The sequence below is a fragment of the Nesoenas mayeri genome (assembly GCF_963082525.1).
Source record: "Nesoenas mayeri genome assembly, chromosome: 17".
Taxonomy (NCBI): domain Eukaryota; kingdom Metazoa; phylum Chordata; class Aves; order Columbiformes; family Columbidae; genus Nesoenas; species Nesoenas mayeri.
In genome coordinates this window covers 8,873,209-8,899,312 of record NC_137565.1, presented here as the reverse complement: position 1 = coordinate 8,899,312, position 26,104 = coordinate 8,873,209, and the positions used below count along the sequence as shown (strand labels likewise).

The 26,104-nt window shown below is 38.4% G+C and overlaps 1 protein-coding gene across 1 annotated transcript in view; it reads right to left on the bottom strand.

The window, feature by feature from the left end:
• Positions 1–25,363, bottom strand: part of CABIN1 (calcineurin binding protein 1) — a 101,939-nt gene extending 76,576 nt beyond the window's left edge. Inside the window, exons 1-25 of the mRNA XM_080355504.1 lie at positions 25,261–25,363; positions 24,158–24,296; positions 22,895–22,959; positions 22,394–22,486; positions 21,938–22,051; positions 21,635–21,769; positions 21,226–21,406; positions 20,160–20,289; positions 18,925–19,074; positions 17,904–18,196; positions 16,758–16,926; positions 16,174–16,310; positions 15,556–15,773; positions 13,564–13,642; positions 13,132–13,319; positions 11,774–11,923; positions 10,846–11,040; positions 9,502–9,738; positions 7,856–8,009; positions 7,517–7,632; positions 5,094–5,255; positions 4,034–4,240; positions 3,501–3,646; positions 1,795–2,056; positions 62–322 (exon numbers count right to left, since the gene is read on the bottom strand). Of these exons, the coding sequence (XP_080211630.1) occupies positions 62–322; positions 1,795–2,056; positions 3,501–3,646; positions 4,034–4,240; positions 5,094–5,255; positions 7,517–7,632; positions 7,856–8,009; positions 9,502–9,738; positions 10,846–11,040; positions 11,774–11,923; positions 13,132–13,319; positions 13,564–13,642; positions 15,556–15,773; positions 16,174–16,310; positions 16,758–16,926; positions 17,904–18,196; positions 18,925–19,074; positions 20,160–20,289; positions 21,226–21,406; positions 21,635–21,769; positions 21,938–22,051; positions 22,394–22,486; positions 22,895–22,897 (3,780 nt within the window). The 5' untranslated portion in view covers positions 22,898–22,959; positions 24,158–24,296; positions 25,261–25,363. The remainder of the gene's footprint in view (positions 1–61; positions 323–1,794; positions 2,057–3,500; positions 3,647–4,033; positions 4,241–5,093; positions 5,256–7,516; positions 7,633–7,855; positions 8,010–9,501; positions 9,739–10,845; positions 11,041–11,773; positions 11,924–13,131; positions 13,320–13,563; positions 13,643–15,555; positions 15,774–16,173; positions 16,311–16,757; positions 16,927–17,903; positions 18,197–18,924; positions 19,075–20,159; positions 20,290–21,225; positions 21,407–21,634; positions 21,770–21,937; positions 22,052–22,393; positions 22,487–22,894; positions 22,960–24,157; positions 24,297–25,260) is intronic.
• Positions 25,364–26,104: the final 741 nt, after the last annotated feature.

Genomic DNA, 26,104 nt, shown 5'->3' with positions numbered 1-26,104 from the left:
GGCGTTCCATTATCCGTAGAGAACAAGGTTTTCAAGCTTAATGCATTTAACTTCCTTTTACCTCCAATGCTTCCATGGCAAGTTCTGGTGGATTATGGTAGTGAATCTTCTTTGGATACCGGGCAGCCTCCTCATGCAAGTAATGAGCTGCCTGTTTGTAGTGAAGCAGATAGACAACAGGAGGCTGTTTCTGCTTCTCTGCGATCTTTCCCAGCATGTAGTGAATAAGCCACTCCTCTTCATCGCCGTCTCCCTCACAGCGAGATGCTGACGTAAAACACAATTTGGCTGTCTCCAACATACTGTCTCGACGCTCTTCCATCTGCGATCGAACAAAGTGTTGAGAATACATGAATTCACTGTGGATGGGATGTAAAATTCTAAAAATACACTCCAGCATGTGAAGGTGCATAAACAGGGTACACCATTTAAAATATTTTCAACCTAAGACGCAGCGCATATCCAAGTGATTGAATACATCCTCACGCCCCACATGATGTGTTTATGGATAGGTTTTTGTTCATTCCAGTAACCGCTGACACAAGTAACCAGAACAAAACAGTAGGACACAAGTGTAAGAATATGCTTATGAACACAAATCTAAAAAATAACAAACCAATATACATGTCTGCAAAAAGTAATTTTACCACTTTTTCAAAGCTGTAATTATCTTAACTCTTCAAAGAAAAGTTACTTGTTTTGTTCTGCAACTAAAGCCTGCTAGAGCCACCATGGACCACTATAATTTGTGAAGAAATGTAGTTCATCTTGCTTGCAACGCATCTAATTTTGAGCTGAATATGGCAAGAATACTTTTTTTTTTCCCCAAAGAAATTAAAACCAGCAGCATAAATTAAGGTTGGCTGCCAATAAAGTCACGTAAAAAAAATAGGTCAAATGACGCATTAATATCACTTTCTCCCTTTGAAAAATTCAAATTGTTGGGCTATAACAGCATCCTAAGCACTTGTTGCACTCCAGGAACTATACAACAACTTTTCCTTTCCTAAGTATTTTGTAAGAAGAGGAGAATAATAAGGTTTTTATGTATGAGAAGCACATTCCTGAAGAAGAGCTGTATCCCTGGAAGGGAGATTATATTGTTCTGCTGTATCTTTTATTATAATAGAGCTTTTTTCAGTATATTATGCATTTTTAATACATTTACTTGAAAAAAAAATGAAGATTCGAGTAGTCCTAAATAAACATTCTAATTTAATCCACATAATAACCCTAACTTTTTCATCACCATCGTGCATAAAGAGGTAATGAATTTATAACAAGGTTTTCTATGAAAATTCTATCAACCTCCCCATTTTGATCTATTGGTTGAGTAAATAAGCTCAAAAAAACACAGAAAAAGGGGAGGATGTCTTTAGATACAGGAGATGACATATGCACACAGATATCAGAGTAATTCCTGATCTTTTCACTATCTACATATGTATATATTTCACCTTTTCCTGGAAGCACTGTATGACATTTACAGAAAGGTAAGGTAAATATAATTCCCCTTTCCAGAAGGTTACAACAATTTTGTGTCACCTTCGAAAGATAATTCAAAGATCAGGCTCAAACTAATTTTACATAGGAAAAGAAATTAAAAGACGCTTTAAATTCTGCTTGACACCAGCAGCTTATATGAATTATTATTAGCATTTCCAATATTATTTACTAACCATACAGTCTAATACGTGGTATACGGCATGTAAATACTTAATTTAAAAAGTTATTACATAGGAAAAGATAATTTAAAATATTTAAAATTTCACACTGCTCTCAGGTAGATCCCACCTGCTGCACAACTTCAGAGGGGAGCTCTGATTTCCACTGCTTGAGCTGTCGCGATGCAAAAGAATGTAGGGCGTAGGAAATGGTGCCGTACTCTATCCACAGCGAGAGGTTGGAGCTGTCGATCTCCAGAGCTCGCTTGAAGCAGTTCAGGACAGGAGTGGAGTGCTTCCAGATCGGGCCGTCGCTTTTCAGTTCATTAGAGTTCAACTTGTCCTGAATACGACTTGCTCGAGCCAGAGCCATGCCAGCCCACGAATCAAACCTGTGCAGGCAAGGACAAAACACAGAAACAATTTCCTCCCTAAACATCACACTGAATAGCACAGATAACGTTAATTTTGTTGTATCTGCAACTTTCTCTTCCTTTCATTGTACGCTCTCTCAAAACAGACTTCTGCATCTCCTCCTCCCCTCATTGTGGAACAGACTCTATAGCCTAAATCATACTGATTTTACTAGAGAAGTGTTGCAAAGTGGTTTCCCAATAAAGCACTGTCCCCAGTAATTGTCACACATGAAAAGCAGATGAAACAACAAGGTGTATTTGCCACGCAAAAATAGCATATCTATACTTCTAATGGCAGCGCTCCCATTGATCTCTTTTCTCAGTAACCACACTGTCCTGCTCAAACATAGTCACCCTGTATTTCCGCAGGCCAGCAGACAGCCATTCTGACTTTCTGTACTGTTGGACTGGACTGCAAATGATCTTTAGCATAATTTTCCAACATAATATGACAAAACCCAAAATGCATTAACGTAGGAAAATTCTGACGAACAACAGATTGGTTCCTGAGAGGACTGTTCAGGATCTAGTCCTTTGTTTATTAGATCATTGACAATACAGTCTGAAGAGCAGCTTCCGTATTCCATAATCCTAAACTAACATCAGGGGTCAATGGTTCTGCAAATATTCAGTTTTACCATGATTCTGACACTAAAGAAATTATCTTAATGTTCTCACTTTTTTTGCTTGTAATTTCTTGGTGATTTCAATCAAAAACCCATTTCTGGGTCAAGTGACCTCAACAGTCAGATTCCTGAGGGGAATGGAAGGGAAACTGTAACACAGACATTTGAACAAGTACCATCTCATAAGACTGGGCTAAAAATACTATGCTACCACATAAAGCACCTCTGAGCAACAAAATCTCATACGTAAAAGTAGGAATGCATTCGGCTGTCATTTATTTATGAATTTCGGTTTTAAAGTATCAAAACTATAAAAAAAATTGGCTGTTGGTTTTTTTGGTAATTTATCAGGCTTCAAACAAGTTCTTAGCAATCTGCTAATCAACAGTTCCCTGACTAGAAGATTCAATAAGATTAAACTACAGCTATTTCTCTGTAGATTCCACATGCAAAATTGCTCTGTGCCTTCATACTCCCTTGTCCCTTTTTACGTGACTAGTTTTAGAAATAGTTTACTTGTCTCAAGTCTATCAACCAGGGTTTTTGTCACTGACTCTGATTTATCAACCTTAAGGATAATTAAAATGATAGCTTACATCTAATACACAAAGTCTATATTTAATCAGTACATTTAGAGATTATTTAATTTTATTTTAGAAGATTTATTCAAAACGTGCTTTATTTTTAAGATGGCTTAATTTTGGTGGTATTTCAGTAAGTTGTAAATTATCAAGAAACAAGGTGGTTTAGTTCAAATATCACTAAGATATGCAGCTGGATTCAAAAATACTGACCTGTTTGGACAAATACAAATGTCATGCATGTAAAATTTAATGGCCTTAGACTGTTCTTTATTCTTGAAATGATAGTCTGCCAGAAGATAGTACAACTCAGTCACCACTGGTGGAGAATAGTCTGCACCATCCGGGAGAGAGGGTGCCTGAAAATAAAGGTTCATATTAAATAAAACATTCATATTAAATGAAGCTGCACACTTGCGTCTTCCTTGTGGTGAAAGTAGCCTTTTCATCACAGAATATGAAGACATAAAATACAAAGGCAGTGAAAGCATTCCACAGATACACAGAGCACTTACAAACATTAATGAACATCTCATACTGACTCCATATTAATTAATATGACATCTTGCCATTCCAAGACTAAAAGCTTTGGTGTTGTCACTCTTATTTCATTTAAATGTAATTACCTGAAGAGATCCAAGATAATGGAATAAATCATTCCCCTAACTATCTCCAAGTCAACATAAAAATAACAACGGGAATTTTTACTCTTTTCCATTTTTTTAATCTAAAGCAATTAATTGTACCTTGCTGCATGTTCCTTCAATATAGGCAGATACAGCATCCAGGCTCAGCATAGGCTTGTCTGTTCGAGGAACAATAGTAGCAGTCTTCTTCAAAAGGTTGGCCAAATCAGCAGAAACAGTACTGGTTTTGTAGCTATCAAATTCCGGAAGAGTTTTAGGCTTAAAATATTCAAACATGAACAAAGCATCTTCCCATGTTAGATCAACCTGAAGAGGGAGGTAGATTAGAGGGGAAAAAAAACTAATCTCAAATTCCAAAATTCAAAAGTCTACCAATGACGAGTTTCTATGGTTTTTCTAGTTCATGAGAAAATATATATTGCTCTAGCAGGAAACAGACCTCCCAATAACAGAACAACAAAAGGTTTCATTAATTTATGCTGCTCACAAATATAGCATACTGCTCACTGATTTTGTATCGGGTAAACGCTAAAATCATCTGAGGGTTTTTTTAACAAAAATCAATGATGTTTCAAGGCTCAGGATTGCTGACCTGTTTTTCAGTTCCTCCCTTAGTACTACAACCCTCTTCCCAAGGCACTCTGTAGTAATTGTTCTCCCAAATTAAACTGAATTTCACGTTTCTTACAAACAGCTACAAAATATCATCATAGATTTCAAAATAAACTATAATATAATTTACTTGCATAATTTTTAACAGTGACATTTTTCACATTCATAAACTGCAAGGTTGGCTGCTAAAGTTTTCTTCTCTCAAGCTGACTTTTTTCCTCTCTACTTTTCCTCAACCTCGAACTTCTTCTCTGCTGAAAACAGGAAAGTCATGGCTCAATAAAACAGATTTGGCAACAGTTCAAAATGGCAAATGACTGTGAATAAGACTATACTACCATTTCATTTCAAATATCTGACCCTCTATATTCATAAAGCATCCCATATTTTCAAATGAGTTTATTTTCTACATGTAAAATACATGAGTTTTACAAGGAAAGAGAAGGAATCTTTCTCCAAAATATATTAAGGTGCATTAAAACTAAGCAAGGGTGTATTTTTCATCACTTAAGGATATTCCACTGACATTCAATAATATGTATCTTACCTGCTGTACTGAATGTTCTTCTAGGTATCTTGCTTTGCTTTTCTTGCTAGGAAAACCATATAAACAATAAAAACACTGTTCTAAGGCTGTTTCCAGCTCTTCCTTGTATGGATGAGTATCTTCAGAAGTGGATGCTGCGAGTTCCTTTTGTAGTACCTGAACCTACAACACCACAAATATCAATGAAAAAGTCATCTGCAAGCTGAAGATTGCGTCACGTTACCTCGTTGTCTGAAGGCAGGTAAAAAAAACTACATGAAGGAATTAGGCGTGTTTTTCCTCAATTACAACTAAATATTATGCATTCTCTGTAAACTAGTCTCATACAAGTAATGTCAATGGCACTGTAACTGCAACAAAGCACTTTTATTTTTTTTCTCTGTTGATTTATGAGCTCTTTATTCAATGAGATTCGATATCAGCTTAATGTTACAGACTTAACATCATTCAGAGTTTTCTACCACACACGAAATTGCTTCTGTGAATATAAACACTGCAGTTTGCCAGCCCAACTCTGAGAATAAGGAAGAGGCACAGAGGAATTTCTGCCCTAATACACATACATCAGTTTCCTTTGTGTGGAAAAAGGTAGATGGAAAAGACTCTGTGGGAAAAGAACAGATGGCTACTGAAAATCTGACCAAAAGGGATACAGAATTGAATAGTAAGAATAGTATTATACAGATGGCTACACACTAAGGAAAGTGGCTGGATCGATCCCAAATGTCTAAACACTGTAGCAAGTTGCTATTTTAACTTCAACGTTACAAGGAAAAGTACCCATCAGTAACATATTTTGGAAGATGCTATTGGCTTTCCTGACACTACAGACACTGCACATCACCATCACAAGGCAAAATTCTCTAGTTCTACATGCAAGAAGCTCATCTGTAAGTGCTGGGATTAAGATGTTAATTCTCTTCTGTTTAAAAGAACAAAGTACCACTTATTAAGAGCCAAAACCCTTAAAAATAACAGTAAAGACAAGTCTTTTAATGAAATTTTGAGTCACAGCTTTTGAATTCTTTGCAGTAACCCAGAATTGTTCTTAATGATTCAGACTGACTATTGCTAAAGGACTGAACTAAATATTAACATCTCTTGCACACCACCTTCAGCCACAAGCAGTATAATATGCTTAAGCAGACAGTTCATCTACAGAGCACAATCATTTAATACTAGTCTATAAAACACACTTTTTGTTTAACATTCTGAAAGCTGCCTTCCTCTTCAAATAATTCATCCCATTTTATCTTTGTCTTTCCTTACCCTTCCAACACCCTCTTGTCTCTGAAAACTAAATTCTTGTGCTCTATAATACTATATTATATTTTAGTTTAAGAAGCAGGCAATTCTGCCACTGAAAATTGAAGATTTTGTTCAAAGCATCTGATGACATTTGCAAAGATCTAGTAGTAAGTACATTCCCAGCTCTCAGTTACCTGTGGTTTATCTAGGCTCACAGGTCACACCACCACAAGCCCCAGGCTGTGGGTACATGCACGCTATACAGACACAGTTCAGATTCATCACTCAGGAGCACTGCATTTGAGGGCAAGCTGGACTCTGGAGCCAGGCTCTATTTTCAAGAAGCACAGTGCCTCAGCTAATAAGCCCTCTCGGCCCAAGGCAGATCCACAGAGGTGCAGTTCAGGTGTATCAGCATTATGCTCCTAACATAAGGGAGACCAAAAAGAGCAGGATGCGCAGATAATCTAATAGCCCTGCACTGAATTGGGCTCAGTTCAAACACTGTTCATTAGCTCCAGCCCTGCCAGGGTGAGCTGACTCCTGCAGAAGGCCTGAAGCTCTCCACACTATCCTTCCTGGCAGACTAAATCACTGTCCTGAACACACCACTGCTCAGACACAGAGGTGGATGCGGTCTGGTGCTGAGCTGTGGCTAATAAGCTTCAGGGAGTGTTAAGAAGGGGAATTAAGAGATTTCTGAGTAGGTCTGTGCAAAACTAATCATGGTTTTCTCTTGGCTGAAGGAAATAAACCTCAATGAAGTCAAGCTGAATCTGTAAAGTGCCACTGAAATATCCCTGCAGAGCATTGCCCAGTGAATGCCACACTGCTCTATTATCTGGGTTTTGCCAACAGCCAGGCTACCCCAGACCGCCAGCACAATTTTACTTTATATTAATTTAAACCACTTCAAGCTTCATCTGAAAGCAGCAACTATAGTATTTTTGGTAAAAAAAGAAAAAAGAAAATTCATGTACTGAGTTGCTCAGTATTGCTGCCAGCTATCCATATTCCTACTACCAACTACCCACATCTCTGCTGCATCCAGTTTTATATTTAATATCTTTAGCAACATGATAAGGTATGTCAGAGCTAATCACTCCATGCCTTTCAGCCAGATGACTTGCAGAGGTTCCTTCCAACCTGAATTATTCTACAAAGCCAACACTTACATAGAACTTGAGCAGAGCGCCATCTGAATTGCAGCACCAGGATCTTCTTCCCAAATACTCATGAGCAGTGTTCAGCAGCATGAGCGAAGAAGGCAACATAGGGGTATCAGGACTCACTGGAATAAAGAAGTTGGTAAGTATTTAAGAGTTAAATCCAACTAGTCAATGTTTCATCTGGCAAAAAGAAGTTTCCTTGGTGATAAGAAAGTGATGTTTGCATACCCTTCTGCTCTCTTCAGCCATCAAGATAAGATGACAAACAAGTATTTTGTTACTTGTTCTTCAGAGCTAGATGGTACAGAGCTCAACTATATACATAAAAGTGAATAATTAACTCACCTTCTTCTCCCTGGTTCTGCTGCTGCTGGCAGCAAAGGGATCGAAAAGCATCTTCCTCATGCTGGATGATCCTGTGCAGGATTATCCATGGAAGCACTGAGGAGACATAGGGTTCTTTTGGTTCTTCCTGGACTGCCATGCTGCAGTCTATGATCTAATAAAGAAACAGATATTACACAGACAGAGTGATAGGAAATAAAAGTCAGGTGTGAATCCTTCCCAAACAACCCAAAGTTAGTAATGGGTTTTATCCTAAGGAAATAACCTAAAGTTGAGCCTCAGCTTCTCACAATGAGGGGCAGTAAAAGCCCTACAAAAAAAGATCAGCTGGTACACAGAAAGATAGAACATTTCTACCTTGACATTCCCCTTGCATCGTCTTTCTCCAACTACCTATTTCTCTGTTAATGCTATGTATAAACAACTTAAAGTAAGCAGATGCACAGCATGAATTCTTAGTGTTAGTACACCGCACTACTGTACAAGAAATTTATCGACAACCTAGCAAGGAAGAACTTAATTAAAAGAATTCCTGAATTCTTTACCAGATTTTACAACAAGTTTTACAGACCAACAAGAATCATTAACAGATTCTAAATAAATTATGTAACTGAATGAATTCTGAGCAACACGATGCTGTGTCATGGAACAGTTGTCCTGGCATTCCTCACAAACAACTGTTCATTTTATTGCCACAGTGCCAGAAATTTCTGAAGTCCTATACTCTTCTCACATTCTTTCACACATACAACAGTCTTTCTATTGGTCTTTATGTACATAAAGAGTTGTACTTCTTATTACTACAGGAAACATTGAGGATATTACAAGGAATACTCTGTTCTCCAGGATTCCATTACATTCCGTAACATAGTGAAACACATAAAACTTCACAGAATGAGGGTAAGATTTTTGTGAGCAGTGAAGGTCCTGAGCTTTTACTGAAGTAAATGGAGATTTGCGAGGTGTGAGCACATTGAATTTTGACATTAACTAGACTAGCTTCTTAACAACTGAAAAGTCTACCACTTCTTAGCTGGATAGGAAAACACTCATTCAGTAGTTTGAAGGCTTGAAAGTACCTGTTTTAAAAGGCTAAAACTAGCTGTATTTGTAATGCTAGGAGCAGTCTGTACCTCACTTTTTTTTTCCCTGCCCTCTTCTCATTACCTTTGCCTATTTTACTGGAACAACCCTTAGTTTGGCCAGCACTTGCAAGCAACTCTTACCACATTCCCAAAATTTACAGGATTTTGTCTTCTAGCCCAAAGCATGTACAGCCAAGACCAGTGCCATAGCTTACAAACTGCACTCAGCCAGCTGAACCCGTCCTCGCTTTAGCATCATTTCAAACAGCATAATAAAATAGAGCTGTTTCTTGCATTAGCTCACTATCATTCTTTCATTGTTTTAGGCAGCTTGGTGTTTGAAGTTACGCGCTGCTACTGATTCTACAACAGGTTTTCTCAGTGTCTCTCATGTACTGAAATGAAAATGAAGATCATGAAGGCAAACGCTCATCTTGCCCTGACCTTCCCTCAATAAAAATGTATCCCAAAACACCACTGCGAGTGGGTGGCAATTCAGCCACAGCACCTGTATCACGTCTGAGGGCCTAGAGCACACAATAGTGCAAGTGAACAGGCTACCTGAATCAGGTTGGTTGTTAGTCGAACGAGGCTTGGTGTTACAGAAGAGTCTTTCAGGATGCTGCTGACTGATGATAATGAAGTATCTATTCCTGTGAGCAGTTGTGTTACCGTAGCAACCCACTCGTCTTTAGCAGAGGCTGCTGTCATATTAATCATCTGCTGAATTGCTTCATTCAAGGCAACTTCTGAGCATTCTAAGCATTGCTTGTAATCTTTCAGTTTGAGCAGGGAGTCCTAGGGAATGTAAATACCAAAAAAATCGATTATAAGGATGAAAGGTTTATTTTAAACCATGAGTGCACATCAGGGCAAAGCAATATACTATATACGGTTAATGTAGTTACTTTAATGAAATGATAACAGACTACTTGTAAATATGACACTAAAAAAGAACAGTAGGAGGTACATGCGCCCTGCACTAGAAATATACAAGTAGGATCTAAATTTCAAAAAAAATAATGCACTGAATCTTTCTGCTTTTATAAAAGACACAAGGGAAAAAATATTCTGGAAAGAGATGGCTGTAGATCTAAAATTCTAACAATATGCAGTTGATAGAGGCCCTACAGAAACTGGATTTGGATCTTTATGGTCTTGTGCTACCATTTTATTACTTTGTAAATAATGAAAGAGCAACTATAAGGCTAGCAGTATAGGAACATTCTCCTGCTTCTTTCTACTTTGCCAGGTTTGGGTCACCAGATGGCATGGAGGCTGCAGGATTTGGTTCAAGCCAGTTGAAAGAGTATCAGCCTTTTTTCGTACAACCTTTTTTTTCCCCTGGAGAACTGACAGGTTCAAATTGTTCCGACAGCTGAGCTCATTTGTACACTTATTTTCATAGTGTCAAATGGACTAAATCTATAGCAATTATACTGGATGTATCTATCAACACTCTTTCATTCATGCAGGACAGATACACTAGATCATAAACCAATCACATGCTATATCACTTTAAAGTTTCAGAAGGGTTCTAAGTCACCATGTGGTCAGTATCAGCAAAAGCAGGAAGTATTCAGAGCAGATGCAGACAGCATGAATCCATCCCCAGAATGTCTCTGCAAATGATTCAGATTTATTTGAATTTATAATTTTTCTGGCTATTTCATGTAGGCCTCAGACACCTGGTATCTTTAGCCACATCCTCAGTCAGCAAAAGTCAGCATATTGCTAGTGATGTCAATAAAGCTACACTACTCACACCATTTCTAGATTTGGTTCCATGTTTTGCTTTGTAATAAGACTTATTAACCATTAACACCTACTGTAGAAAGCCTTTCATCCTGTTTTCAGAAGTCTTTAACCCTTACTAAAAAAGTTATTTCAAGAAACAAAACAAACCTGTAGGAGAAGCAGCTGTGCTGGTCTCTCTGGTATGGATGTTACAAACTCCAGATGTTTCACTCTGCCATAACCATTGAAGCATAACGTTGGACGAAGCAGATGCACAACTGCATTATAATCCCCAGCCTCATGCAGTCGCTGGATCTCTTCCAAAGACTGGCATCTCTCCAGAGATTTGAGGTTCTTTTCAATCTGCAAACATCACAGATGACACAATCCAACTCTCATTTTGTCTACACATGCGTTTGCCAATGACATTTCACCTAACAGCTTAGTGAGAACTCTAAAACTACACTCAGAAATACAAACCAGGAAGAAAATGCCTGCTATGTAACACCTGAGCCATTCCACAGATTTTTAATTATTATATAGTACATTAGTTTAGTACTATAAAAATGTTAAGCCTTTTTTCCTCAAATCCCAAATTCACGCATTTCTACACTGCAAGAACACATCCATTAGATGGACTTCAAAGTGAAGACAGCATCTCCTGTGTTGGAGTTCACTCCCAAAACGGCAATAGAAAGCAGCCAGCAATCCCTTTGTTTAGAACTGCATGCAAACTGTTATGTGGTAAACAGAATGCTGAAATAAAGAGCACATTTAAGCAACGGTGAAATTTATGTTTAAGAAGAGAAAATAGAACACTAGTCTAATAATCTACTGTTCTACGTGCAGATACTCTTAATATTTTTATTTTGCATAAAAGCATTCTTAAGCTGCACAGGACCAAGAGATCAAAAAGATGCCTTTTTGAAAAGATGATGGCCTTGACGTCATCATTAAACTATGAACCTGTCCTTTCACTCTTAGAAAAATTCTAGGACAGATATGGTAAACCCATCACAAACAAGATAATTTATAGATAACCTTTGAAAACGGGAAGGATGGAGCAGGGAGAATACACCTGCAAATTAATTCTTACCTCTTCTAAGGAAACAACAGAATCAACATGTAGATTAGGTAACCGTATCACAATGCTGCCTTCATTGCCAGCTTTAGCTTGCATTGTACTGGAGCTCTGTAGCATTTCAGTGCATATATCATAGTTTTCAAGTGCCTGTTCCATGTCTCCCTATAGAAACAGTAGAGAAGAAAATAAATAAACAAAAAACCTCAGAGTTCTGCCTGCAGCAACAGTTTTTAAAGCACGTAGAAAATGTTTAAATTCAGTACAGGCACTGCCAGTATGATTACTGTGCATCCTCCCAAATAAAAAATAAATCAAATTGACACTCTCCAATTAAAAACAACTGGTATATCTTACCAGTGACTTTAATAACAGATAAAAGAGAAATAGAATTCACCTTGCATAAATTTGAAAGACTAAATTGGATTGCTTTTCCTTATAAAAATGGAAGAGTAAAACAGTAGAAATAACTCTTCCATTTGTGCAACTAAAAACATTGAGTCAAGAAACATTCTTATATCCTGCAAAGTGAATGCATTCTACTTGTTCTGCCCAGCTGAAGTAGATACTGAAGTTGAGTGGTCAGGAGAGAAATGCAAGCTGTGCAGACCAAATACAACTCTGTACAGCTGGAGATGGCAGCAGCCATATAGGAATTCTCATTTTTCATTAAGTAAGTTTATTGGAAAGTAATCCTTAGATGCAACAACTAAAATGAAGGAACTGGTTACATAGTTCACAACTGACTCACATCAATAGTTGACAATTGACTTAAACATAATTGATGCATAAACAAACTCTTTGATGTCCTGAGGAAGCAATGCTTGGAGAAAAAAAACATTGGGATCAAATAACATTTCTTTCAAATTATTCCCTTAGTGATAGGTTTAAAGCCCTCTGCGTCAAAAATCTGCATAATTTCTCCAAAAGAAGAATCACATTACCTTGAAAATGCAGAGAGGAGAGTAATTAAACATACAGTTTGCTTCAGCTGAAAGCTGCATTTTGGACTGTCTGGGACTTTGATAGCATCCACTAGCCCAGGTCCCAAAAAGTCCATGTTTTACAGCTACACATTACTACAAATAACTTTGGTCCAAACATATTTTAAGCAGAACACAAGTTAAATAGAGACTTACATATTAACCATATCTGAATATTAGCTTAGCATGTGAGACCTCCTACTTCATTTCCACCTCTACCCTTAGGGATAGTTAATTATTTAAAATGTAAAATGCAATCACTATGTTGTGAGCTCATTTTATGTGCACGCGTAAACAAGCTGACATTCCCAAATCAGCTGCAGTGTCTCTGAACACCACTGATTTCAATCTGGGAAAGGTTTTATTTGTTAAGTCAAAAGCAAAACGAACCTGCAGCGCTAGAAAGCGAGCTTTCAGCCAATATACCCGAGTGACAAACTCCATCCAGCCTTCCTCAAATAAATCTCGCTGTGAGGATGCAAACGACAGCTGCAACAGGTCTCCCAAGAAATGAGTTCCTGGGAAGTCAGGACCAAACTTCCCATTCACAGAGGCAGCAGGGCAATTTCGTGGAGAAACTGTAAATCAATTAATTATATTTTATCATCAAGTTACTAGCATCCCATGAAAAGAGTCCCACATACTAGTATTTTTAAAGTTCTGATCTACTTAAAGACAAACAACTGATAGACCAATAAAATGCAGATCTGAAAAGTATTCATTAAGAAAAAATAGCTCCAAGATCCAATGAATTCCCAGAAACACTTCTTCATATACCTTGAGTGTTTTTAGAGTCTGGAGAAAGTAACATCCGGTTCTCACCTGTAGAGCTCTTCCCTTTCGTCAGGAGCCACTGATCTAATTGCAGTTCCATGCAAGAAAGGCTCATCAACATCATATCCTTCAGAAAAAGCATGGAGGTATCAAAAAGGGAGAAATACATTAAAAGAATTTTTTAAAAACCCACTAAATTTGCAATTTACTTCAAAGAAAGCCTTCAACTTGTCCTCTAGGGATTTCTATTCCCAAGATATAACTAATTCTTCCTCTCCTTAAAGCTATATAATGGCATTTGCAAATCAACAGGTATAAAACAATATTTGGAAGGAGGATAAAAAAAAAATCCCCACTCATGAAAGAAGGTAGTCACAACAGCTTCACCTGATGTTAAAAAAAGTGACATCCTTGTTTTTGTATCTGGCTGAAATAAAATTATATTGAATTGCTAAATCATGCTTAAAGCATGTTTCCAGAATATAGTAAAAGTACTGATATTTGAGAAATAAAAAGTCTATATCCTATCATTTTTTCAGTAATTATTTCCATGAGACTAACTAAACTAGACTCGAAGGGGGATGGGGTAGTAGCTGGGCTTGCATCAGTAGGGCATCACTCTAGAGTTCATGAAGGCTGGGAGGCCTCCCATACCCCTGGGGTGAAATCGGTGTGCTCAGCTCACTCTCTGAAATGCCTGTACACCAATGCGTGCAGCATGGGGGGTAAGCAGGAGGAGTCAGAAACCTGTGTTAGGGCAGGAGATTATGACCTAGTGGCAATTACGGAGACATGGTGCGACAGCACACATGACTGGAATGTGGTCATGGATGGCTATGTCCTTTTCAGGAAAGACAGGCCAGCCAGGTGTGGTGGTGGAGTTGCTCTTTATGTGAGAGAACAACTACAATGTATTGAGTATTGTCCAGGCACAGATGAGGGGCGAGTTGAGAGTCTATGGGTGAAAGTTAAGGGGCAGGCTGGCAAAGGTGATACTGTTGTGGGTGTCTATTATAGGCCACCAGATCAGGGTGAGGAAGTTGATGAGGCCTCTACAGGCAGCTGAGAGCAGCCTCACAGTCACAGACCCTGGTTGTGGTGGGGGATTTGAACTTCCCTGATGTTTGTTGGAAGGACTACTCGGCCGGCCAGCCACAGTCTAGGAGGTTCTTCCAGTGCCCTGACGATAACTTTGTGAAGCAAAGGGTGGAGGAGCCGACTAGAAGAGGTGCACTGCTGGACCTCATCCAACATTCTGTGATTCTGTGAGACAGAGTATGTACTCTAGTCTTACCAGCTTATTACTGCTTGCTGGATAAAGTTCAGGAGTATATTAAGAATCACCATGGATCTCTGCCAAGTAGTTTTGTGCAGTAAAGAACATATTATATTCTGATTAAATTCATAGGAAAAAAGGCTACAGGTCCAGGTGTAAAAACCAGGTTCCTGTGAAAAGGTTCAAAAGCCCATACACGTTACCAGAATAGCCCCTCACAATCTTCAAAACCCAAATTTATTACACTAAGGATACATTGCAAATGAAGTATAAAATAAATTTAAGGATGAAAAAAATACACAAGCATGAGGACAGTGATTCATAATGAGAACGAAAGGAATACACTTACATTTGTTTAAAAAAGGGTATGTATATATGAATACAGAAATACAACAAGAAAAACCATCTGCTACACAGTGATACTTTTGTTTGTTTGTTTTGTAAACTAAGTCAATTGAACATAATTTTCAGAATTCATTTTTCATTTATTAAAAAGGAAAAACACTGATGATCTGAAAAAAAAATATATCTATATAGGGTACACTTGCATTTAGCATCACCCAGATATGTTCAGGAGCTCAAGAACAGTTACATGAGCTGCAGAGAGGGCAGTTTATGAAAGATGTGCCAGCTAGACAAGCAGTTCTGCAGAGAGCGCTCAGGAAAATCTGCACTGAACTGCTGGATTTCAGTCAGTACTTGTGGCACATAGGGAGCAACACAGTGGCAAAGAAACAGGAATATAAGGAAAGGTGTTTCATTACCTTGATGTGCTGATTACTTGAGTCCCTCAGTAAGGGATTGGGAAGACTGCTGCTGTGCTTCCTCCAGCTGTTGTAGATACTGAGGACCACCTCACACAAGCCAGGAGGCCACTTCACCAGGAACTTTTGGCTGATGACTTTTAGGTACCTCATCATTAGCTCCAAGATCCCACCATTGTTCAGGTTATCCAGCAGGAATTCATGAACATCCTGTTTTTCTAGAGGGCAGATAAACACAAAGCCATTCAGGTCTAAGGTCAAGGCAGACCAAAAGTACAAATAAGTTTCAACAGTGTTTTATGCACTAATCCTGCAGCAGTTCTCCCGCACTGCATACAGGCACAATGAAGTTCTTGTATTCTAATCTGTGTAAATGGGAAACTCCACACAACAGAGCTCTTGCACACAGTAATTAAGCAGTCCTCAAGACTTTAAAAAAAATAATTAATTAATAAAAATGACACCTGTTCCCAGATATTTCTTTGCCATAAAATTACACTTTTAAAAATCATGCATACTTTTGTATCTTTTAGGTATAAAATAGGAAAACACAGAAAATAAAGCTTACAATATGGAAGAAACACCAGAGGAACAGTGGGGGCTGTGATGATATCTTACCAGATTCCATAAATGTTGTAGAATCAAACGACATTCGATGCGGTCCAACATGTTGGAAATTCTCTTCTTTGATCTCGGACTGCACCTCATAGTTATTGAAAGGGTCCTCCTCCTCCTCTGGATCTAATTTCCTTAATCTGTGTGGAAAAAAAAAAAACGCACTATCAACAAAATCGTCACTAGTCAGTGAAACCTAAACATAGCATGCTGTGTGTATTCTATCAGAAGTACATTAACTGAAGCACATCCAGAGATTTACATCCAGTTCTGAAATTTTGTAACCCAAATTTTGTCCAACCCAAGATTACCTTGTTTGTTGATCTTCTCCAATTTGACATCTGCATTGTCCTCTAATTCGGTTTCATATTAATGAAAGCATTCTTATTTTTAAATTGTTTTTAGCAATTTTCACTAAAAAGAGTTTTAGTAAATTCATGAGAAGAAAATTAATCACATCTGCTTCAAAAAAATACATGGGTCTAGTGGTTTTAAGGTTTGGGGTATATCAATTAAACAAAACCCCAAACAGATTCCTCTGCTTAGCTCTTGATATTCTCATAAGGAAAGCTGCTGCACCACCATACCTGGATGGAAGGAATTTGACCAACAGCTCTTGAAAGTCAACCTTCTCCTCTTTCTTACACTTGGTGTTCCGGACTCTAGCAGATCTCCTTTTTGCCGTTTCACCACTATCTTCTGTAATTCTCCTTCGCTTCACCCCTTTCTTAGATTTATCACCTGCTGCTATGTCACCTAAAAACAGAATGAAAAAAAAAACAAACTCAAAACAAACCCAATACCAAAGCTTAAACTGCCAAACAAAAAGTAGATTATCGTTTTTATTTTTAAAAAGTTATTCATGGTTGACACTGCATTTTGTTCTACAGCAACACTTGAGATTCATTCTTTTCCTTCTGAAGATAGATTTTTTTTTTAAAATGGCGCTACTAAATATAAACTGGACATGGCATTTTGCATAAAAATGCTGGTCTGAGGCAAGAAGCAGACTTCCTGAAAATTCTGCATTATTAATTAGCCTTCAAGAAGTTTCTGAAATGGGAATTAGAAGAGTCTGCCCTGAAGTCCAGCAACACCTGTAAATTCCCATGAATATCAACAAAATACTAACAACTCCTTGACAGTTTTAGATACGTAAATACATAAACAGTTACAGTATAAAATATTCAAACTCCTTGCTACAGATTTAAATTAACTACAGCTGACAGCTTGGTTCTCTTGGTTTCTTAAAGTTACACATCAGCAGCTGAATAAAGACTCTTCACAACATTAGAAGTTCGACATGCACCACTGCTGGAATGGTGTCATGATTCTTCTAATCTTATAGACTGAAAAACTGAAGTATGAATCAACAGCATAAAGCCAGAAGAGGTTCGATACTCCTGCACTAGATTAGCAATTGAAAACAACAAACCAACTTGATTTTCAGTTCCATTAGACAGGAAAGTAAGTCCACTGTCCTGAACACTGGTCTTATGTTTCAGTCAGGAATCAATGATTTCCAGGCAGCTGAGGTAGCCTTCCTTTTTTAATGTGAATGGTTAACAGAATTTAATTTTATAAAGCCCAACTTTACTTCTTCTACCAGATGTTATGCATATGCTGAAAAGGTTCTGGATCCACCAACACACACTTTGAAGACAGTATTTCCCAAGGAATTCTGCAGTGCTTTTCATACCCAGGTAAGTATCTTTAATCTTAGACTGAAGTACCTTGCTCACCTACAGCAGCTCCTGGTTCCAATGAATTCTGACCGTGACTTGGAAAATTGGGTGTCGTTGGAGTAAAAGGTAATACAGGTTCTGGCATTGTCACCACTGGGTTGGTGCTGACAGGTGTTGGCTGAATAACACTGACAGGAGTGGAGGTGGGAGAAAGAATCAAGTGCTGAACTGGGTCTCGGTATTCTGAGAGATCGATTCTTTTCCCCAGGCTGGGCCGAGGAGGATCACATGTTGTGAGGTGGTGATACATGGCAAGTAAAGCTTCTCCTAAGCACTTCCACCTGCATGTGGAAACACAATGGCATCACAACTTCCTTAATTCTTGTCACATTATTTTCTAAATTATGTTTTAAAACCTAAGAGCATTCAACATTTTCTCCAATCGCTTAGAAATAGAAAGAGCAGCTTTTCAGTGGGAGAGGATACTCATCTGAGTGTCAGAATCTGGGCCCCCACTAGGAAAGCTAGAGAATATATTTCTATATTTCCTGTCATACGCAGCACTGACAACTTCAGGCCTGGAACAGAGGCCTTTAGGAGGTTTTCTTTTAGAATACACAACTCAGAAAAAAAACAAGAATAAAACACGGCAGCGGGCAAAAGTTTTCAGAAGAAGCTGGTGACTTGCTTGCCATAGGAAGGAAATGGGATTAAATAATGTGCCTCATTTCAAAAAAGGTCTCTAACAAAAAAAGGTCTATGCAGTGGTTGCTGAGGAAATTAATTTACACTGAACACTTAAGAAGTAGTGTCAAGGAACAATTTTCAGATTATGTATTCAATCGACAATAAAAAAAAAATCTCACCCTTAACCAAAAGTAGCAGCAACTTCTCTGCAACAGGACCTACATGTGGAGTACATTAATATTCCAGAAAAATAAGTGCAATAGAGATCCTGTTTGTCTTCACATGAAAAAAAAGTATTTCGAAGAAAAATGAAGAGGAACACCGTTGACAGCATAAATGGCTTCAGAGAAACCTTTTCAAAACAGGAAATATAAAGACGTACGTGAAAAAGGGAATTGGTTGGACCAGTTTGAGGTCTGGCTCCCTGTCACGCACTAGCAAAGCCTGTCGTTTCTTACGGAGCTCCAGGGCTTCATCTATGATTCTTCCTGTTTCAGCTGCACTCACATTTACATTATGGATAGACATGTCACTAAGAAATAACAAGAAATGAAGAGGAGTTAAAGTTTTTGGGGAGTTGGTTGTTTTTTTGTATTTCTAAAAGCCTGAAGAGATTAATTTGATACTTTCCTATAACTTAACATAAACAGTGTTAAAACAAGCATCCAAATAGCCTTATTTTACAAACTTCATCGCATGCATATAGAAGTGTTCACCATCCAACATCTTTGTTCCACCTTAAAAATTGAAAGATAAAGGGAGATGATCCTATTCTGTTTTCCAAACACTGAGAAATGAAAGGAAAGCAAGAGGTTTTGTTTTCTTTCTTGGACAGAAGGTTTTGATTCAGAAAAACATCATATGGCTGAGAAATTCCTTTCATTCCAAAGTGCGATTTTGAGGAATTCATGTCATCACCAACACAATTTGGAGTTGAAAATTACCTTGTATAGTCTGAGTCTACAAATTAATTTTTGAAAGGGAAGAATAATCCACACTTTGAGATATCACAATCCAGAAAAGAAAAAAATAAAGTAAGTGGCTAGAAACCCTGGCTTAATTCAGCATGTAACTCATTCTAAGAACCATAATTTGGGCAGCTTAATAAATCAGGGTCTCTAGAACTACTGAAACATACAAAGTGTTCAGATTGCCCTAATTTGTCAATAAGAATTAGGAGGACTCCCTGAAACCTAATGATATGAGAATACTGTATCAAGTCCCAAATTTGTAACTTGTTTAAGTGGTTAAGTGTGTGGTTGGTTTTTTTTTTATTTTTTTGTTTCCAATGAGGAAAAGAAAACTCCTAAAATAAATGCTGCAGCTATCAGCTGCAAATTAATGAACATATAAAAGGAATATGGATTACAAGATACCTAGGTATGAAAATAAGTCAGCAGCAGCAAACGGATTTTCTACCCCTACCTCTCTCCAAAGGTAATTACTGAAGAACATTTTGTCAGTAGCACCAATGCTTAAAATCGATTTATTATTCAGAAGACAGGTCAGCAAGATATTGTTGTAGCTTACAACTCTGTATCTCAACAGCTCTTCTGAACTACCTCAAACCCAAAATTTACTCCCCAAAATCAATCTACACTATAAGGTGACATTCACCATTTGAGGAACATCCTTAAGGAATCTTTCCGGAGGCAAGGCTGCTCCTCAAAGATCTTCTCCTTCAGAACCAATCCTTTGCTATACAGACAGTCTTTTTCCAGAGCTTTGCAGATAAAGTACAAACATGCTGACAGAGAAATAGAAATTGAATGGTCAGTTGCCACTTTGGCTTATTCAAAAGCTCCCATTTCTGGCCCACATTTACACCACTGAATTCCAACTAAACATGACACTTGCATAGACCAATAGCTTTATAATATGTCAAATAATTACATGCATATGGTTAAAACAACTTATTCTATCTTCCAAGTATTGTATCCAGAAAAATAATACCATTAATTTTGTTTAAACAATGTTGCAGTACATCTTTTATTTACCTTTAAGACTCCACTCCTGTACAAAAGAAACTGGAATCATAAAGCAGAATCACAAACATTTACCATTTCCATATTATCAAATGTCTTAACTGCACATTCCATTAGAGTAACATGCAATGAACCCCACCAGGTTGTTACTCACATGGGAAGTAACAAGAAGAAAATTAAGCCCATTCCAGTGGGACAAACCAAGGGATCAGATTCAGCACTTCGACCATCTTGCAACTTGTTTCCTAAACTTCATTTCAATCACTACTGGATATTACTCAAACATAAAGCCTTAGGGTCAGTTGTATCAACTACTGTAACTACAATTAACTATAATGAGCTATGACCTATAAATAGACTATAGTTTTATACCCCAATCCTGTAACTATGTAGCTGGAAATGACAAGACAAAAATCAACATACATTGAAAGGCAAGAGAACAGTCTACAGGGAAACTTCTTGTAGAAGCTCTGATCTAAGAGACCACAAGCATTTATTTTTGGGGTAACCAGAATTGATACAAATGGTCATGGTTTATCAAGAAATAAAGAATCTCTATCATAAAGTCAAAATCTCCATTATATCCAAGGTAATTCTTGTGCAAGACACACTTTCTCTTATATGAATGCTTGCTACAATTTTTTATTGATATGTCAAATTACATATTTCTTGAGACTTTTTTTGTGTACTGTACTTACTTGTGTAGTCACCAAGTGTGTACAAGATCGTGATAAGGTTATCTAAGCAAGGCCAATGATCAGGATTACACCTGAGACCTTCTTCAAAAGCGTGACGAGCCAAAGGTAGGCGGATTAGTTTTATTGCCACACGACCAATTTTATACCACAGGCTGACATCAGTAGAGTCCAGCATTACAGCCTAGAAAGCACATCAAACAACATTATTCATATTTCTGACATGCATGTTTCCAAAAGAGACACTATTGGTTTGGGGACTGAATGGTGGAGCAGTTATACCACAAAATACAGCAGAGAGTATACAGAATTCAGACATGCATACAAATGTATGCTGTAAAGCGCACACCTCCATTTTAGCAAGTTTTTGCAAATATTGAGGCTCTCGTGTTTTATTTCAGCCGTACTGTACCTCCAAATAAAATTCCATGGCTGTCTCTAAGTCATCCCGTTGTGCTGCTAACTGTGCTAGGTTTTTATAGGTGGAATATTTTAACATCAGGCCTGGATGTTTCAGCCCTTCTTTCTCATCGCCAGAAAGAACTGCCTAGAAATGATAAAACAAATGCAACACAGGCATTAGGAATTAGACAAATAAAGCAGCAAACAACTTTGCCAATTGATAATGCTGACATTTCTAATTAGCCAATAAGAAATGAAGTAACACAACATATAAAAACACTCTGTGGAGTTCCATTCTCTAAAGGTCACTGACCTCTCGCAGAAGACGAATCTCAAGCAGCTCATGATAAGCTTTAGCAGACTCTTCAAATCGATCATGTTTCTGAAGGTCCAGAGCTTTGTGGTACAAAGCAAAAGCTTCAGCTTCCTGTGGTTTAAAAAAAATAGAACCCATTTCATAGGGCAACTTTATTAAATATAATTATAACCTCATATTTATATTTATTACGAATATCAGTGGTTTCACACTTTTAATACTTTCTACTGTACAGCAGTCCACATCCAGAGCGTATAGCAGAACATTAGCCTTACTGACCTGATATAACTAATTTAAGTGAAGTTTTAGCTTGCTAAAGGAGGATTCAAGAGAGAAGACAGTAACACAACTTTCTTAAAAACAAAAAATTATGGTTAAACAATCGCTGCAACAAGAGAGGACAAAACTCCCATTAAGACAAAACTCCCTTAAGGAAACTGTGGGTTTACTTACTTGAGCTTCCTTTGTCTGTGTCTTATGGCTTTTGAAGGTCCCTTCGTAGTCATCCTCAATCGTGGAGCTCGCATTCAGGGCTGCAATTCGAATCTATAATGATAGTCGAGACACGACAAACGTTACATCTACACATGTCCCAGTCTCCCTTGCAAACTGGATTTTTCTCATTTTATTATTTTTCTTGGTAAAACTACATAAAGTTACAAGAGCTGCAGTGAATATAGTTATCACTATTTGCAAATAATAATAAGTCAAAACAATCCCCTCTACCCCAAATCTGCTGATAAAACAAAATTTCAAGTGTCTCACAAGAAACAGTTTCCCTAGAACGGACATGTGAATTACAGTGAATTTTTTAAAATTCCTATTCACCAGTAACTACAATCACTCTGAAAACAATGCTCTCATTATGCAAATTTATTCTTAGTCCTGGGGAGAGAAAATTTTCTATTTTATTTCTACCAAAGCACCTCAAAAACCATCTCAATAAGTCCTTACCATGTTCACAGATATTCACACCTTCCTTCTCCAGGATTAGGAGGAATGGCCTAACACAAACAGGTCTGGAAAGCAAATAGGATTAGAATATTTATTGTATCCATAAAGAAAGTATTCAGAAGTAAAAGACAGGCTGGAAATACTTTAATCAATAACCAATTAACTGTCTTATGTCACCACAAGGCCATGCCAAGACATAAACTGCTGTACCACATAGGAACAATAACATTCAAGTGAATTTTAACCAGGGGCAGAGAATAAAATACAAAATTAAGCACATTCATTACTTCAGGATGGCTTTCAAGAATCTAGTCCTGGTGGTGAGGAGGGACTGGAAATACTTGCAATGTAGCTACAGCTATAAGGTTATTCAGCTACTGTATTATATTTAATTACCAACTTCTACAGACCATCTCTAATGGAAAAACAAGTTATAACAACTGCATATGCATTTAGATCTAGTAGATTTATGCAAACAAAAGAAACCAAACTTTTCCTAGCTAGTATTTCTTCATACTGAAGGGAGGATACTAACATTTCCAGTCTTTTTAGCACTGACAAAAAGTTTAAAGGGGTAAATCCACATTTATAATCTGTAAGTCATTTTTCCTCAATTAAACCCAAAATTTATATTCTATTAACTGCTTGACACTGTTAGTAAAGGGGAAAAAAAAAAAGAGTTCTCTGCTGCTTTTTTAGAAACACTTCACTGCTACATGATAAAACCTTCCCAACAGCTCAAACAAAAAGATGACATATGCAAGACAGGCTAAACCCAGTCTTTAATATCGGGGACCACATTAATAGAACAGTAAGTCCAGAATTAACCACAGCAGGAAGCAGTGGGAGTTTGAACCATAAGCTGAATTAACTCATACATCATCGTGATTAGTTCTGCACATAGAGAAAATAATGCTTCAACATGAATTTCATTCATTCAGCAATGATCTTTTGCTTGCCTATGCGCCATGTACTATCCCCACTTGCAGCTAAATCAGACTGACAACTGCACAGCAATAAAGCATTTTTCTCTTTAAGTCACTAAATAAACAACAATAAAACCTCAAATCTCTTTTAAGACAAGGTTTCTTTGTAAACTTTGTATATGGAGAAAATACATGCAGAGATTAAAGGTTATGTCTTTCAGAAATACTGAATGCCACAGGTTTTGACAGAAAGTGCAGATGCTTATGACATCTAAATAAGGCTGTATGATCCCATATTAATTACATATTTAAACTGAATGCTTTTATGTTTACTTACAAATCTGCCTGTCTTCAGAATTATCCTCAAGTCTTCTGCCAAATCCATATAATCTTGCTCAAGGCAGCAGAGGAATTCAACAGGATAGAGAATACAGCCAAGAGTTTCCTTCCATGGCTGGACTGCCAGTGAAACGCAGCTATAGAAACGGTAATTCTAGTTTTTATTTATATAGAAAACATAGAACAATCACTAGCCCCTCTATTCTCTGTAGATCAGAAGTTGATGGAGTGTAACTGCACAGAACAGTGCAATACTTTCAAAAACCACGGTAAAGATGTGGCCTCTGCACAGCTTTTCTACTGGTCGGTTGGCCAGGTAGGGGGTTTGTTTCATTTTTTTTTCAAACCAGGCACTGTAGATGGTTGCAAACAAAACTGTGGACTGAGATACAACAGTGTTGTAACATGTAGGAATTTAGTATGTCACTACTGGCACTTTTAATGAGACCCTGCTATATCAATTAGCTGGGGAAAAAAATGACAAGTCTTTATAATAGAAGTATTACAAAACAGCTGGAAGTTGTTCAGTCACAAGAGTCTCTCAGCTATAAATCCGTGGCTGTAACAGGTGAGCACATCCTCAAAAAACAATGATACCTCTTCAAAGTCTTTTGCCTTCAAAATCTTATCTCCTTTTACCTTAGTTGTTTAAAACCTCAGTAAAAATTTCAAATGTCAGCTCTTGTTCCCAGAGCTTGTGTGATTCTCAGCTTCAAAATAAACAAGAGAAGTGACCTGGGCACCCCAGCTTTTGCTGTTGCCACACCTGGGATCTATACTGCAAATCCACACTTGTTTAAAAAAGAACACTTGATTTTTGTTTGTTTTTACCATTTAAAAGATCTCTCTCTGCTGCATTTTAGCAAAAGCTGCTTTTACCGAAGCACGGTCACTTTCCACAGAGGGACGCGGGGACGCCACTCACACAAAAGGAAGGAGGGAGCCCCGCTTGCCTCCGCCAGGTTTTCCATGGAGAGCAGCGGACGAGGCCCCGCCGCGTCAGGCCGGGCTCCCGCAGCCCTCACCGGCGGGCCACGCACGGGCACAGCCACGGGCACGGGAGCCTCCCGGCCCCTCCACGGGGGCGCACGGGACACTCACCTCGCAGGGCCGCCCCCGGGATGCCGGCGCTGCTCCGAGCCGGCGGAGCGCGGCCACCGCGGGGCTCCCACAGCGGCTCCCTCAGGCGAGCGGCGACTCCCCGAGCCCCCCAAGTCCAGCGTACCAACAAACGGGCTGCTTATTGGCCGAGCAGCCACTGAATCAGCCAATCGGAGCGCTGGAGAGAGGGAAGCGAGGAAGGGCGGGAGGGGGCGCAGTTGGAGCCGTCGTGTGAGCTGTGCGTGCTAAAGCTGAAATAAACTTCAGAGACCTTTCCCAATGGGTATGAAAATCATGCCAGAATTACTGGGTTTGCCTCCAACTTGCCGTGGTGGTAGCTGGAGAGGGGAATGTGCTTTTATGCCCCTGTGGAGGAGAGGTGCTTCTTTGTGGCGGCAGCAGGACAGTGAGGCAGCAACTCAGGCCAACTGCAGCACATCCCGGTGGAAATGATTGTATTTAAATATAAGGCCATATTGCAGTAAGTCTTGAAGAAAAGACACGGCACCTGCAGCCCTGTGCCAGCCCTCCTGGTGCAGGCGCCATGCAGGAAGGTTTTGAACAGACACAGACTGACAAGGGCGCACCTGGGCCTTGCTCCAGTTGCAGGATATCACCACATATCCAAATCCACCTCTGGTTACAACGGTCCCATCACAATGATGAACATAAACTTGCGCTCAAGCATTCAACTAAATCAGCATTTAGCGTCATAAGGAAGGGTCCTCTTCTTCCTGAATGTACAAACTCTGGGGTCCCATTTGTGGGAGAAAATAATGCCCATCTTTCCATTCTGACAAACCAAGAGCAGGGTTGCCATGAACAGCAGCATTACACTGTTGTG